Source organism: Narcine bancroftii, chromosome 6, assembly GCF_036971445.1.
Source record: "Narcine bancroftii isolate sNarBan1 chromosome 6, sNarBan1.hap1, whole genome shotgun sequence".
Classification (NCBI taxonomy): Eukaryota; Metazoa; Chordata; class Chondrichthyes; order Torpediniformes; family Narcinidae; genus Narcine; species Narcine bancroftii.
In genome coordinates, this window is record NC_091474.1 from 127718080 (window position 1) to 127733703 (window position 15624).

At 42.0% G+C, this 15624-nt stretch overlaps 1 protein-coding gene across 17 annotated transcripts in view; it reads right to left on the bottom strand.

Annotated features, from left to right (window-relative positions):
* Window positions 1-5833: 5833 nt before the first annotated feature.
* Window positions 5834-15624, bottom strand: part of dst (dystonin) — a 570552-nt gene continuing 560761 nt past the window's right edge. For all 17 annotated transcript variants that reach the window (XM_069886058.1, XM_069886062.1, XM_069886061.1 and 14 more), the window contains 2 exons: window positions 11451-11574; window positions 5834-6942 (listed from right to left, as the gene is read on the bottom strand). In XM_069886058.1, coding sequence (XP_069742159.1) covers window positions 6668-6942; window positions 11451-11574 — 399 coding nt within the window. In that variant the 3' untranslated portion in view covers window positions 5834-6667. The remainder of the gene's footprint in view (window positions 6943-11450; window positions 11575-15624) is intronic.

The following is a 15624-nucleotide window of genomic DNA, read 5'->3' on the forward strand; positions in this document are numbered from 1 at the left end:
TTTTGTGGCAGCGTCATAGTACAAACATACATAACCATCTTATAACATTATCTTTAAAAAAAAATTAATGCATGAATAGTGAGGCAGTGTCTTTGGTTCATTGATTATTCAGGAATCTGATGGCAGTGGGGAAGAAGCTGTCCTTGTGCCGCTGAGTGCTCATCTTTAGGCTCCTGTATCTTTTTCCTGATGGTAGCAGAGTGAAGAGGGCATGGCCTGGATGATTAGGGTCTTTGAGGATAGAGACTGTTTTTTTAAGACACCGCCCTATGTAGATGTCCTCGATGAAGTGAAGTCTGGTGCCTGTGATGTCGCAGGTCAAGTTAACAACTCTCTGGAGTTTATTCTTGTCCAGAGAGTTGGCACCGCCATACCAGCCAGAATGTTCTGCACTGTACACCTGTAGAAGTTTATGAGAGTCTTCAGCAACATACCAAATATCCTCAGACATCTCACAAAGTATATCCACTGGCAAGCCTTCTCTGTGATTGCACCAACGCGGAGGTTCCAGGACAGATCCTCGGAGATGTTGACACCCAGGAATTTGAAGTTCTTGACCCTCTCCACGACTGAGCACTCAATGTTCCCCTGACTTCCTCCTGAAGTCCACAATCATCTTCTTATTTCATTACCTGTAGTTTGAGACGTGTAGCCTGAAGCTTGGTTTGAAATGACCAGAACTAGCACCCCTCACTTGATGGTGAAAGAGGTGAGTGCTTCTACTGCCAGCAAGCATGTGCTAAGCTCCATTCATTAATTCCATTTTCATGCTGGGATGCAATGAATGTGAGGTGAGATGATTGGATTGATTAGTACCTTTTTTTATGCATGCTATTCACAAAATAAGGGGGGGGGCATAGTTATGCTGATGCCAAGGGAGTTGTCACTCTCACCAAAATTCTCCCCCACCGAGAGGTCCGCCACCTAACCAGGTTCATTACCCAGAACCAGATGGAGTATAGCATCTCCTCTCATCGGCCAGTCCACGTCCTTCTTGAACACACCTGACAAATTCAGCCCCATCTATCCCTCTTGCAGTCAGGAGATGCCAGTCAATATTAGGGAAGTTGAAATCACCCATAACTACAACCCTGTATTTCCCGCACCATTTCAAAATCTGCCTGCTTATCTGCTCCTCAGTGAGCCAAGGCTATTGGGGATTATAGACAACTTCCAGCACAGTGATAGCTCCCTTCCTATTTCTGACTTCCACCTATACTGACTTAGTGGACACTCCCTCTGCAGCATCCTCCCTTTCTATAACCGTGATACTATCCCTGACCAGTAATGCTTCCCCTCCCCCTTTTCTACCTCCCATCCTATTCCTTTTAAAACACCTAAACCCCAGTGCCTGCATCAGCCAATCCTACCCTTTAGCCAAGTCTTTGTAATGGCCACAACATTGTAGTTCCACATACTGATCCATGCTCTAAGTTTATTCCTAATACTCCTAGCATTGAAATAGGCACATTTCAATCCTTGTAATTGGCTACATTTATGTTTTGTCCCCTGTCTATCCTTCCTCACCAACTCAGAACACATAGTTTCATCCTTTTGTCCTTCTACCCCAGGGGTTCCCAACCTTTTTGTTCCTCTGTACCACTTGGACAATTTTATAGGTTCCCGTGTACCCCTAAAAATTAAGGATTAAAAAAAAAACATGACATTGTGCAATCTGACTGCAGATTACGCCACCATGTATTGTACATTAGTGGTTATTCTCTCAGACCCAATGTACCCCCTGAAAAGTACAAATGTACCCCAGGTTGGGAACCCCTGTTCTACCCTAATCTCTGCACTCACATTCTGATTCCCACCCCACTGCCAAACTAATTTAAACCCTCCCTAACAGCTCTAGCAAACCAGCCCATCAGGATATTAGTCCCCCTCCAGTTCAGATGCAACCTGTCCTTTTTGTACAAGTCAGACCTTCCCCAGAAGAGTTCCCAATGTTCCACGAATCTGAACCCTTGCTGCCTGCGCCAACTCTTCAGCCACACATTCGTCTGCCACAACATCCTGTTCCTACCCTCTCTAGCACAAGGCACAGGCAACAATCCTGAGATTATCACCCTTGCTTTTTAACTTCCTTCCTAACTCCCTATATTCCCTCTTCAGGATCTCATCCCTACTGCTGTCTATGTAATTGGTTCCCATGTAGACCACATCCAGCTGCTCCCCCTCCCCCTCCCCCTCCAGAATGCTATGAATTCAATTAGAGACATCCCTGACCCTGGCACCTGGGAGGCAACATACTGGGATCCTCAATCTTGTTCACTAAACCTATCTGCTCTCCTAACCAACAAGTCCCCAATTACTGTAGCTCTCCTCTTCTCCACCACCCACCCCCTCCCTTCTTTGCAAAGGGGCCAGCCTCTGTGCTAGAGTTATGACCACCACAACTTGTCCCTGGTAGATTGTCCCTCCCTACAGTATCCCAAACAGTAAACTTATTGTTGAGGGCAATAACCACTGTCTGCTCTTCCCCTTCCCTCTCCTACCATTCACCCACCCTCCTGCCTCCTGCCTTTTAGGGATGAATTTCTAACTGAAGCTCCACTCTATATCTGCCTCTGCCTCCTATCAAGTAAATCCAGAACTTGGACCTGACCTGTGGTGGTTCATGTGCTGCTCTGGATGTTATGGGAGTTTATTGAGTTAACCAGTTCTGCATCAACATCCTTCAAACCTTTCACTGTCCTGTTAAATTGGTTCTCATCCCCAAGAGAACAGGTAAACCCTGCAGCTAAAAGTCACGTCTCTCTTCCCACAGTACACAGTGTTTGTACTCTTAACACGAGACTGACCTCCCCATCGGTAGTTTCAGGCTGTAGGTCATTTTTCTGATTCTGAGTGTCTGACATGTAATCCCATGTATCAGAACAACTGCTTGAACACCAACCATGTTGAGCTCTATGCCAACCCATCACTCTGCTAAATTTATAAATAAATATTCTGATGGTCTCCTGTAAATTTTGCCTCATCCAAACTGCCGCTCATATTCTCCAGTTACCCAGGTGAGTGCAGCTCCAACAAAACTCAATAAGCTTAATACCAACCAGGATGAAACATGCCAGCTTGATCCACCAGGCGAAGCATTCAGTCCTTCCAGCACTGGAAAATAGTGGTTGCAGTGATATTGCTGTTAAAGAATGCACCATAGCTCCCCACTTTCCAAATATGTGCTCACAACCTTCTAGTATGACAAGGACAGTAGGTGCAGAGGACCTATGTGGGGATTCCCCTTCAGGTGAGGATTGTGCTAACTCTGGTTTGTTTCTCATTGGAAACTGCAAGGGCTGGACTTGGAATGAGAAGAGGATCATTTAAAAAGCACTGGGATTGGTTGGTGCTTGTTTTCTCTGTTTGGAACTGTAAGAGCAGGACTTGGAACAAGAAGAGGATTGTTAAAAAGCACCAGGGAAAGGTAGGTACTTGTTTAATTTTCTCCATTGGCTAATTAGCTGCAGCCAATAAAGGGAAGGGTGCTTAAGTGGAGAGACACTGTAAGAGTGGGATTTTGAAGCTTTGGCAAGCAAAGGTGGTGGTGCAGGAGTTGAGGAACAAAAGGATTTAGCCAGGAGGCACACATTAGGACAGGTTTTTCTATTGTTTTTCCTATTTCTTAGACAATGGGAATGGCAGCCAGGGCAGGGACATGCTCCTCTTGCAGATTGTGAATAGGCAGGGAAGCCAGCAATATCCCTGATGGCTTCATCTGTGGGAAGTGCATCCAACTGTATAGCTCCTTATAGACCGTGTTAGGGAATTGGAGTTGGATGAACTCTGGAATCCTTGGGAGTCTGAGCAGTTCAGATAGACAGGAGTTACAGGGATGCAATTGCACCTAGGAGACAGGAGGAAGGTAGCTAGGTGACAGTCAGGAGAGGGAAAGGGAACAGGCAGGCAGTGTAGGGTACTTCAGTGACCATTCCCTTCCATAACTTGTATACTGTTTTGGATACTGTTGAGGGAGACAACCTACCAGGGACAAGCCACGGTGTTCAGGTCAGGCCCTGTGGCTAAGAAAGGGAAGGAGGAAAAGAGCCAAACTGTACTAATAGGGGTTCAGTAGAGAGGGGAAGAGATGAGAGGTTCTGTGGAAGAGGTAGAGAATCCTGCTTCCCAGGTGCCAGGGCCTGGGATATCTCTGATTCAGTTCACGGCATTCTCAAGAGGGAGGGTGAGCAGCAAGATGTCTTGGAGAATGTAAGGACCGATGACTTTGGCAGGAAGGGTGATGAGGTCCTGTAAAGAGAGTTCAAGGAACAAGATTTTTAAACTTCAATATGTGCCCGACATCCATTAATCCAATTCAAAGTGATGCATTATGTTCACACGTCCAAAGATAAATTGGCTAGTATTTTTTCTAATATTAACCCTATTTGTGACAGATGCAAATCTGAAATTGCTACATGTATGTTTTGGTCTTGTCCATACTTAGAAAGTTATTAGAAAGAAAATTTTAATATCTTTTCAACTATACTCCAGGTGGAGCTACGATCCAATCTAATAACTGGTCTTTTTGGAGCTATTGTACCAGACATAGGGAGTTTTTATGTACCTGTTCAAATGGGTTGTGGCCTTCTCTGTTGGCTGGAATAGCCATCTTATTCAAATGGAAAGACTCTAGACCTCCAACATTGTTTCAATGGATCTCTCACATTATGTCCTGTTTAAGCTTAGAAAAAAATTAGATATCATGTATTGAACTCATCAGTGAAATTTGTAGATACATAGTGATCTTTTAGGTCTTATTTTCAATTGATGTAAATGTTTTTAATGTGATTAGATGTATTTACTCTTCCAGATGAGATACAGTCTTACCTTTGGTTTTTGATTCATGGTATGAACCAAAAACTACAAAATACATGTAACCCTCAGGATATACTTCTCAGATGTTTCAAAGCTTGCACAATCTGGTCCAGCTGAAAAATGGCAGAAGGAATTTAATGCAAACAAATGCGAGTAGTTGCATTTTGGAAGGACAGACCAAGGTTGGACATACATGGTAAATAGTAAGGCACTGAGGAGTGTGGTAGAACAAAAGGATCTGGGAATACAGAGACATAATTCTTTGAAAGTGGTGTCACAGGTAGATGGAGTCATAAAGATATCTTTTGGTACACTGACCTTTATAAATCAGAAGTATTGAGAATAGGTGTTGGGGATGTTATGATAAAACATTGGTGAGGCTAAAAATGAAGAATTATGTGCAGTTTTGTTACTTAACTACAGAAAAGATATTAATAAAAATGAAGGAGTGGAGAAAAGATTTACAAGGATGTTGCTGAGACTGGACAAACTGAGTTACAGGGATAGATTAAACAGGTTAAGATTTTATTCCCTAGAGTGTAGAAGAATGAGGGGAGATTTGATGGAGATGTACAAAATTATGATGGCTATTGATTGAGTAAATGCAAGTATGTTTTTTCCCCATTCTGGTTAGGTGATTTAGAAACCAGAGGACATGATTTAAGGGTGAAAGGGGAGATGTTTGTGGTACAAGTATAGAACAAGCTGCGAGCTGAACACATGTATGCAGGCTCAATTTTCACATTCAAGAAAAAATTGGACAGGGATGGATGGCAGGAGTATGGAGGGACACAGACTGGGTGCAGGTCAGTCAGATGAGGCAGAATAATAGTTTGCCACAGACTAGAAAGACCTGTTTTCTCTCACGTTTTATGGTAAATCTGCAGTCTTGAACAAAATCTGTCATATTTGGAACCACATCTGTGAGAATTTTACTGGCATTAGCAAATTGCTTTTTTTAAAGTAATTTCACATGAAGTATTGCTATAAAAGAAACAAAAAGGAATGATTCAGTTAATGACTTATAGCAAGCATCTTTGCTTTAATACAAAATGGGATCAATGATACAATTATCTTCCACTCAAGCAAAAGAAAATTTCACATTGACGTCAACACTTCATACTTAATATATTAATTATTAGTAGTACAAATTACTTTGTGGGAGGGCAGGAGAGTTTTAATAATGGCAGTTTGATCTCAGCTAAATAAAATGGCACAAGAATGCTGCAGGACTTTGTTTTTAAAGTGTCTTTGCAACAGCCAACATGAATGTGTTAACTAAACAACTGAGGGTAAATTCAATTTGCTATATTAAGGTAATGCTGAATGACATTTTGTGGCCATTTTTACATGGGACACAGACATTTGCTTTGTATTTTATTAAGAAAAACGTCTGCTCGAGCAAATAAAGTTATTTTGTAATTTTTCAGCATTGCCTCATTAGAATTGTGCATGAGGTCATCAGAGTTGTTAGCAAACCACAGAGTTATCTGCCTGCTCATTGACAAGACATGTTCCTGGGATTTGGTTTTTTTCATGATCATACATTCAAAGACTGCTTTCAGCAATAGTTACCCAATTCTTCATTCATGTAAAAATATTAGTTTAACTTACATTTTTCTTAAAAGCTCTTTTAATTTTCCCTCCAGAGGATATGGCATCAAGGAAAAAAAATTAACAGAATATTTATTCACATAAAATAATATACCTTACAAGACAAACACACAAATAAGGCCATTCTGCAGCATCAAAAGTCCACCTCTTGCAATATTTCACAACAGATTCTACAGAATATTTTACATCCCAAGGATTGCATCGTAGAATTACTGAGGAGGTCGCCTCCAAGATCGCACTATCTTTTGGAGGCTGCACTTAATTTGCTTGTCGCTGGAGACCTCCTTGATGGGGTTGGTATTTTTGACGGCTTCGTTGAAGATGGCCGAGATCCTGCTCGTGACCCCGATCTGCTAGTGTCAGGCACTGTCTCTGAAACATCTGAACACACAGACTGAATATCTGAAATGTCGAAATCGGAAGCATCGCTCCCCCGCCGACTGCTTGTTCTGCTGCCGGTCTTACTTCCCGCACGGCTGGTGGGACGACTTGCAGCTTTTCTCGACTCCAAGGCTGCATTAAACACACACAAACCTTTGGTTAACTAAATCAGTCCTTCTTTCTTTTTAAAAATTTTTATTAATTTTCAGCAATAATAAATTTGTACAGTACAATTATGGAATGTCCTACAGAAAAGAGAAGGAAAAGCAGTACAAAAGTGATCATATATATGAATTCCCAATGCACAACCATAATAATAAAGATAGGACGTAATACATTTAAACTTTCTAAACCCCTACCTTAATCAAGCATGAAAGTTAATATTGATGAAACAAAGTAGCTCACTGCTAAAGTGTGCCAAAGTTCTGTATTAACACTGAATCTCAAGATTATGGTAACAGTCCATGAATGGGCCCCCCCAAACATTTGGAATCTATTTTTTTCCCAAATTTAAACAGGACATAATGTCCCTTAGCAATTGTGCATGAATAGGTGGGGTATTATTCTTCACTTAATCAAAATACCACATCTGGCCAGCAAGGAAGTAAAAGATAAAATGTGCCATTTAATTGGAGTTAGTAGAAAGACATGGTCTTCTCCAAGAGTTCCCAACAGAGCAACTAAGGGATTTGGTTCTAATTTTAAATTGAGAATCACCAATAGTGTTTGAAAAACTTCTCTCCAATATTTTTCCCATATTGGGGCTCGTCCATAACATATGAATTAAAGAAGCATCTCCTATTTTGCATTTATTACAACGAGGATTTCTATCTGAGTAAAAACGAGATAATAACTAAATCAGTCCTTCTATTGTTTATAACCAAGAAATGCAGATAACATCTCACATCCGAGAGACCATACAATTGAATGACATAGGACAACCCCAGAAAGGCAAGTATGTCACTTGTTTTTACTTATCAAGGGACTTGAGAGATATCAGGTTTAACGGTACCTTGTTTAGTCATCAGCTCTGGATTAAAATACTACCCCATGCTGCCTTTTGAGGAGTCGACTACACCTGTAGGATGATTCCACTGACACCTCATTCACATGGCAAATGAAATAACTATTGTTCAAATGTGCAGTAAGGAACAGGGCCGCACAGGTTAAATTGCACATGGGAGTGGGGGGAGCATCCTCATACAGCATTTCCAAATTCCAGTGGCTGCAGCTCTTTTGACTCCCTCATTTTACGTTTCCACAGAGTCTCCTTTTCTCTAAGGATGTCCAAAATTCTATCCCCCTCATTCTGCTGTAATTCAAGGTCTCATCAATCCTCATCCACCTCGAACACTTTCCTGCACTGAACACCCCTCTGGGTGAAGTTTTGCCTCAGGTGAAATTGCACTCTGGCTAAGCACAACTTTTTGTGAGGTAAGTTGCATGTTCTTTGTTCAAGACCTGTTCAGGTTCCCTTTCCTCAACCCCCCCTTTCCAATAAATGATTACACTCAAACTCTTTCAGTGGTTTTCAAACTGCCCCCCTAGACTTACATTCCACCTTAAGTAATCCCCATGCCATCAGTGCTCTGTGATCAGTAAAGGATTGTTTAAGGTGGTATGTAAATGAGAAAGGAAGATTGAGAACCACTGCTCTAGACCCAATTGTTACTGCAATATTTTGCTTGAGAAAAATGGTCATTGGCCCATTTCCGTTGGAGTTGTGAAACCGTTCACATGACAAGTCAGTTAGGTACGATCAAAACAGTGGGTTTCAAACTTTTTCTTTCCACCCACATACCACTTTAAGCAATCCCTTATTAATCACAGAGCACCTATGGCATAGGGAATATTTAATGTGGAATGTGAGTTTAGGGAGGCAATATGAAAACCACTGGTTTATGTTGAAGATTTCAGCAGCTTTGCTCCAAATTCCACCTTCTGCTCACTTTCAAATGTCCAATTGGTAACTCCTCAGTTCCTTTCCACAAATTCCAATTTCTACTTTGGGAGATTGGTTGTCAACCAATAACCTCAGTTAGCATAACACTGTTACAGCAGCAGAGACCCAGGTTTGAATCCAGCAGGAGTTTGTACGTTCTCCCCGTATCTGTGTGGGTTTCTTCTGCATCTTCCAGTTTTCTCCCACCATCCATAAACATACCGAGTTTGTAGGATAATTGTGCATTGGAGGAGGAGCTCGTGGGTTGGAAGGATCTATTACCATACTGTATGCCTAAATTAAAAAAATAACTATTCCCTCCAGAAGACAAATCCCACAGCCATTTTGGCCTCACCCTGCTTTTGGTAAGGATTCTATTCCATTCTTCCACATCCTTCTTGTTCTGACAGCATCTACTGATTCTCTTCTCTTACAGCAAAGCTCCAGATCACATCTATTCCATTTCTCATACTTCCATTCCTATCCCTATCTTCCCTTTGCTCAACTACTAGAGTTCCCATTGCTCTTGCCTCCACTTCTGGTTGTCGTTCATTTCTCTACTTCATTCCCAATTGGGTCTCCCTGTCCTTGGCCTACGAAAGTTCAAGAAGAGCGCAAGGAAACCTTGCTCAGCTTACAATCATGCCTTTCACACAGTTCAACTCTGTAAGCTCATCACCACCACTTTCAAACAATAGCTGCTTGTTGTGCTTTTGCTATTTCAATTACATTATTGCTTGTTCCATTGTCAACCATATTTGCTGTGCAATACTGGAGATTGGGGTGAACTAAACCCATACCCCTCCACTGCCCTCGACACCAGTTCCTCGGACCCCAATGGCTTCAAAACTTATCCTGGTAATTGTCCTGCAAAGTATGATGGAATACAAGTGATAACCAGCTCCCAGAGAGCCCAGAGGTGCTGTCAGAAGGCCAACAATGTGCTTCTGAATAGTGTCTGATTGTTTACAACTGTCTCTGATGCTCAAAGTCAAATAATTTAAATCAACAGGTAATAAATTTATTATTAAATCATACAAGTACTTAAAACTAAAATATTACCTAAGCACCTCTGTGGAAGAATCACCTGAAGAGGGGTGCGAGATAGAATACTTATCTCCCAACTCTGCTCAGTCACTTGCAAAATGCTGGTGGACTTGATGCAAGCTGGGAGGCCAAGTGAGTTGTCAAACACCGGACTTCCAGCACAGTGCAAACCTGTGCATTGCAGTGCCCAGGTGCAGGATGTCTAGAACAGGCTGCTGCATATTGCATTGCATTCGGCCAGCATTTCAATGCTGGGCCACTTTGCCCAACCTCCACATTCGCTCACAACCTGTTCTTCCTCCATTTTACTTTTCCAGTGAAAGGCCATCAATCTCGAAAGCGAAGATTGCTTTTCTCTCTCCACAGATATCTCTCAACTTCTTAAATACTCCCAACAGGCTGCTGTTCATCGACCAACTCAGCATTTAATATGATCATCTCCCAGAGGTTGGCAGAGAACCTATCCTCACTGGGACAGGTTCTTTGTAACTGGACTCTGGACCTCCCAATGGAAAGACCACAGACTATCCAGGATGGTACCAGAACATCAAGAACTGTCATGCTGAGCACAGGCACACTTCATGTCTACGTGTTCAGCCCACTCCTGTTCACGCTACTGACACACAATTGCAATGCCAGATCCAGCTCTAACAGTTATCTTGTTTGCAGATGACATAAGTTGTTGGCCTCATCAGCAACAATGATGAGTCATGCTTCAGAGGTGGAAAATCTTGTGAAATGGTGTAAGAATACAACCTGTCTAAACATGGACAAGACAAAGAAGATGATTGTCGACTTCAGGAAGACCAGGGATGACGACCCTCCACTACTCATTAATAGCTCTGTAGTGGAGAGAGAATTGATTTATCCTGGATACACATCTCCTCACTTGTCTGTAAGTTATAACAGTGTCTGCACTTGTTGCGAAGACTGAGGTGGGCAAGGCTACCAGCCTCCATCCTGTCAACTTTCTACAGGAGATCTATTGAGAGCATCTGGGCTGGCTGCATCACAGTGTGTACAATTGCTGTAGAGCATTGGATCGGAAGTCATTCTACAGGTCCATAAAAGCGGCAGAGAGGATTGCTGGAGTCTTGCTCCCCTCCATCAATGTGATCTACCAGAATCATCATTTGAAGAGGGCAAGCAAAATCATTGAGGACTCCTACCACCCCCCCACAGGGCATCTTTCAGCTACTTCAGTCAGGAAAGAGATGCAGGAGTATCAGAGCCAGGCTGAGAAGCACCTTGTTCCCACAGGCACTGAGACTGCTGAACTAAACATAAAAACTCTCTGACTCTACTATTTATTTAACAATACATTTTTATATATGTATATACATACTGCAAGCATCATTTGACTGCATGTGTGTTATGTCTGTCTGTATATTTGCATGTTTATGCACCAAGGGCTGGAGAACACTGTTTCATCAGGTTTACTTGTACATCCAGATGATAATCCACTTGAACACTCTGAGTTTTAGTTTAACCAGTTCTGAATCATGTACATTTTTCAACAAGGTATCAGCAACCAGAGATCAGGTGTAGGAAGTCAGGAAGTATGTTTTTAAACTTGTAATTTCCTCATCTTCAACTCTTGATAAGGCTTCAGTCTAAAAGTGTAGAATGTGCTGAAAGAGAAACTACTGACCTGAGACTTGTGACCTCCCCCTAGAAGGAGGAGTTGATGATGCGTTGCTGTCCTCTCCAGAATGAAAACCTTTTCCCGACAGATACCCAGGCAATCGCAATTTGCTTCCCTGGATGGGCGTCACCTAGGTTATAGAGAAATGGTTTAATTTGATTGCAGGTGCATGTGCTTTTAAATTGCACTCAACAGATACCTAAATAAGACTCCTTCAAATGTTGCTTGTCCTCCTCCAAGGCTATTAACCTATTCCTAGCTTCAAGGTTTATCAGACTTTTTCTCTCACCATATCTAGAAAACAATGCTTAATAAGAGACTGGATCATATGAGCATCTGTTAGGTTGGAAATAATTTCAAGCATACAATGTGAACAATTTGTTACCCTCTTTTTCCTAATTCATGGTCAATGTAAAAATAATGATCAGGATGTAATAAGATTCTACTATCAAAGAATTAACCTTGGTTGATGCTTCGGGCCAGAAACCTTCATTGAGAATGGGTGAAAGGTCCAGTCTGAAACGTCAGCCGATTTTCTCCCATGGATGCTGCTCGACCCAGAGTTCCTCTAGCGCATTGTCTTTTGTTCCAGATTCCACTAACTGTAGTCTCTCATGTGACTCCAAAGGATTATTGTTCACAGCTGGCTAATTAACATAATAAATAATTTCACTACACACGTGCAAACTTAGTCCAGGAGAACTCTGCGCTTCTCCCAAAATGAACGGAGGGGTAATACAAGTGAAAGTGAGTGGGATGAAAATCAGAGATCCAGCATCAGAGCTGATACTCCGTGTTTAATATCATGCTTTCCTATTTTGTTTCCTGCTGATGTGAGAACAAGATACAGGTTGTCCTCGACTTCCTACCTACACAAGTTATGTCCACCTGCACATATGACCAAATTTAAAAATCTTTATTAAAACTGTACATTTTTTGTATTAAAAGTACTGTATACAGTGGTCCCCATTCCCGTCGGCAGCCCCAAGTCCCCACTCCCCCATCGGCAGCCCGAGCTGCTCGCTCCCCTATGGCAGCCCGAGGTCTTTGCTCCCCCGCGGCAGCCTGAGGTACCTGCTCCTCATTGGCAGCCTGGACTCCCTGTTCCCCGTCGGCAGCTCTAGGGCCCGGTTCCTCGACCTACAACCAACCCTGAGTTATAACCAATCATTCGGTCCCCATTACAGTTTTAAGTCGGGGACTAGCTGTACATTCATAAAATATTTAATGACCTCAGAATGTCCCCAACCTGCTTGCTCGCCACGAATCGTACTTGAAGTGGAGAAGTTGTACAAAACAAGGCTGTAGATTCTACCACAATGAAGTCCAGGCAAAGTGACAGTGAAATAGTGACCAGCTTAACACATCAATGACACCAGAACACGAACCACAGCAAGAACTCTATTGGTGTGTAAAACCACATTGCTGGGTTAGTGAGTGACACACTGAGAAATTGATTTCAGCAGATACATGTAATCACCAATAAGGATCAAATAAGGAAAGTACCACATAATTAAAAAGAAGCAACAATGGAATAGCATTTTAGTGCTCTGTGTACAGAGGGCTCCAGTATTAATTAGTTCCAAACACTGATCAGAAAGGCTTAAAAAACCTAAATGAAGAACTATAACCCAAGAGGAAAGTTTTGATGCAGCTAAGTCATGGCAATACTGACCCTAGAGAACATTGCATCTTAAAAGATGACATACCGGCTTGAGAAGAGGTCACAGTTGATTCACTTAATTTTTTTTTACAAGTACTAAGTTAAATAATGAGCAAAACTACTTTTATATTCCAGGAAATCCATAGCCAGAATAAGGGGTGATTTGATTTATCAGTGGTTCTCGATCTTTTTCTTTCCACCCACATACCACCTTAAGTATTCCCTATGTCATAGGTGCTCTGTGATTAGTAAGGGACTGCTTAAGGTGGTATTCGAGTGGAAAGAAAAAGGTTGAAACCCACTGTTTTAATCGTCCCTAACTGACTCGTTATATGCAGTTTCATAACGCCAAAGGAAATGGGCCAATGACAATTTTTCTCAAGCAAAATATTTCAGTAACATTTGGGTCTAGAGTAGTGATTCCAACCTTCCCTTCCCACTCACATCCCACCTTAAGCAATCCCTTACTGTCACAGAGCACCTATGGCATAGGGATTACTTAAAGTGGTATGTGAGTGGAAAGAAAAAGGTTGAGAACCACTGCTTTAGATGTTTAGTACTTTGCATCGGTGTTTACCAAGGAGAAGAGCATGGACAGTGATAGGGAGCATAATGTGGAGGATACTCATGCGTTAGGGGATTTTGAGATCAAGAACAAGGTGGTGTTGGGTCTTTTGAGGTGAGTAAGCCCCCAGTTCTGGCGAGATACATTCCCGGTTATTGACTTCACGCTCAGCACGGATACATGGGCTGAAGGCCCTGTTCCAGAGCTGTATTGTTTTATGTTCTACGTATGTTCTGTGATTTTTAAGAGGAATGCAAGTATTTGATCAAAACCTTTTTGTTTAACATCCAGAGTGAAAACCAGGAACTGCGACTTGACATAAATAAGAGTGGTAAAAACACAGAATTGCTGGAGGAACTCAGCAAGTCCTGCAGCATTCACAGGAGGTGGAGTCAAACAGCTTTTCCTACCTCCTACAGATGCTGCGAAACCCCCTGAGTTCCTGGAGCATATCTGCTTTTACTACAATCACAATGTCCACAGACTCTGTATTTCACTCCACGCATAAACGAGAATGGAAACGTGTACCATTTTCCCAAGAGATAGGGGCTTAGTTAATTTGACAAAAATGATCAATAGACATTTGCTCACTTGAGGTAATGATAAACATAGAGCCAACATTAAACAGAAGTAGGAAGCAGATGAGAAGTGGTTCACCATGGGAGAACAGGCTTCAAGGGCTAAACAACTTGTTTCAATGTTCCTGTATTCACTTGTAATTTTGGTTTCAATACCAACAGACTCACTTCACTCCATGTTAATTGCCAACAGATGGACGTAAAGTGGATAGAGCAGGATGCACTTCACTCGCACAGGAAGAGATTATGAATGCAGAGAACTAGATTCAAGGATGTGCTCAAAGCCTCCTTGTACAAAATGGAGAAGCAGCTAATGACACAGTATTGAGAACCTCCTGATGCCATGTCCCAGGAGCATAAAGAAGCCCTGCGAAAATGACAAAGGAGCATACTACCTATCCACCCATTCCGCCATCCACCTCAGTGGAAGAATCTGCATCTCCAACAGCAGCCTTAAAAGCCATTTCAGAGCCCCCAAAACCTGAGGTGGAACCAAGTCGCCTTTGACCTTGCGGGACTGCCCAAGAGGAGGGAAGCTTAAAGGGCCCTGGGCTGCAAAAGTGTGAACACTGGAATACCAGTGGCATACCATCCACATATAAGTGCCTACTCTGCAAGGATCACAACTGCACATTGAGGATAGTGCTTGAAGACTATGTCATTCTGCTGTGTTTTAGAAGTTTAATTTCACCATGATTGAAATAGATCAAGACAGATAACAAGTGGAGATTTTCTCAGCTTCATACCAAAGTCTCTCACTAAATAATGACAATAACCTTCCACCCAAGTTCATTTTTTTCTGAATTCTAAGGTACACACAATAAGCATTTTGCTCTCTGCACAGGCACTCCACATAGTTTGCCATGTAGCTGGCAATGATAAACAACTTTGCATTTCTTTCCTGCAATTATCTCTGCAGATTTCACACCTGCATTCAGATTTATAAATACAACCTTCAATATAATTCCAATTAATCTTTTTTCAATGATCAATATGTTGCCCTTTTGTTTGCTTTCAGGAATAGGCAATAGACAGTAGACAATAGACAGTAGACAATAGGAGCTGGAGTAGGCCCTTCAGCCCGTCGAGCCAGCACCGCCATTTTACAGATCTGTGGGCTGGAGGGCCTGTACTGTGCGGTAGATTTCTAACAATTAAATTCAGTTAAATAATTAGAAATGATAAAATAATGGTAACATGAAACATCTCCAGGTAGCTTATTGAAGGAAACCTCCATCTTGCCAATATGTTAACTCAGGACCCTGGTAAATTAGTTGATCAATAACTATCCTCACAATCCACTGGAGGAACTCAACAGGTTGAGCAGCAACAGTGGGAGAAAAAGAATGGTTGATGTTTTGGCTTGAAACTTTG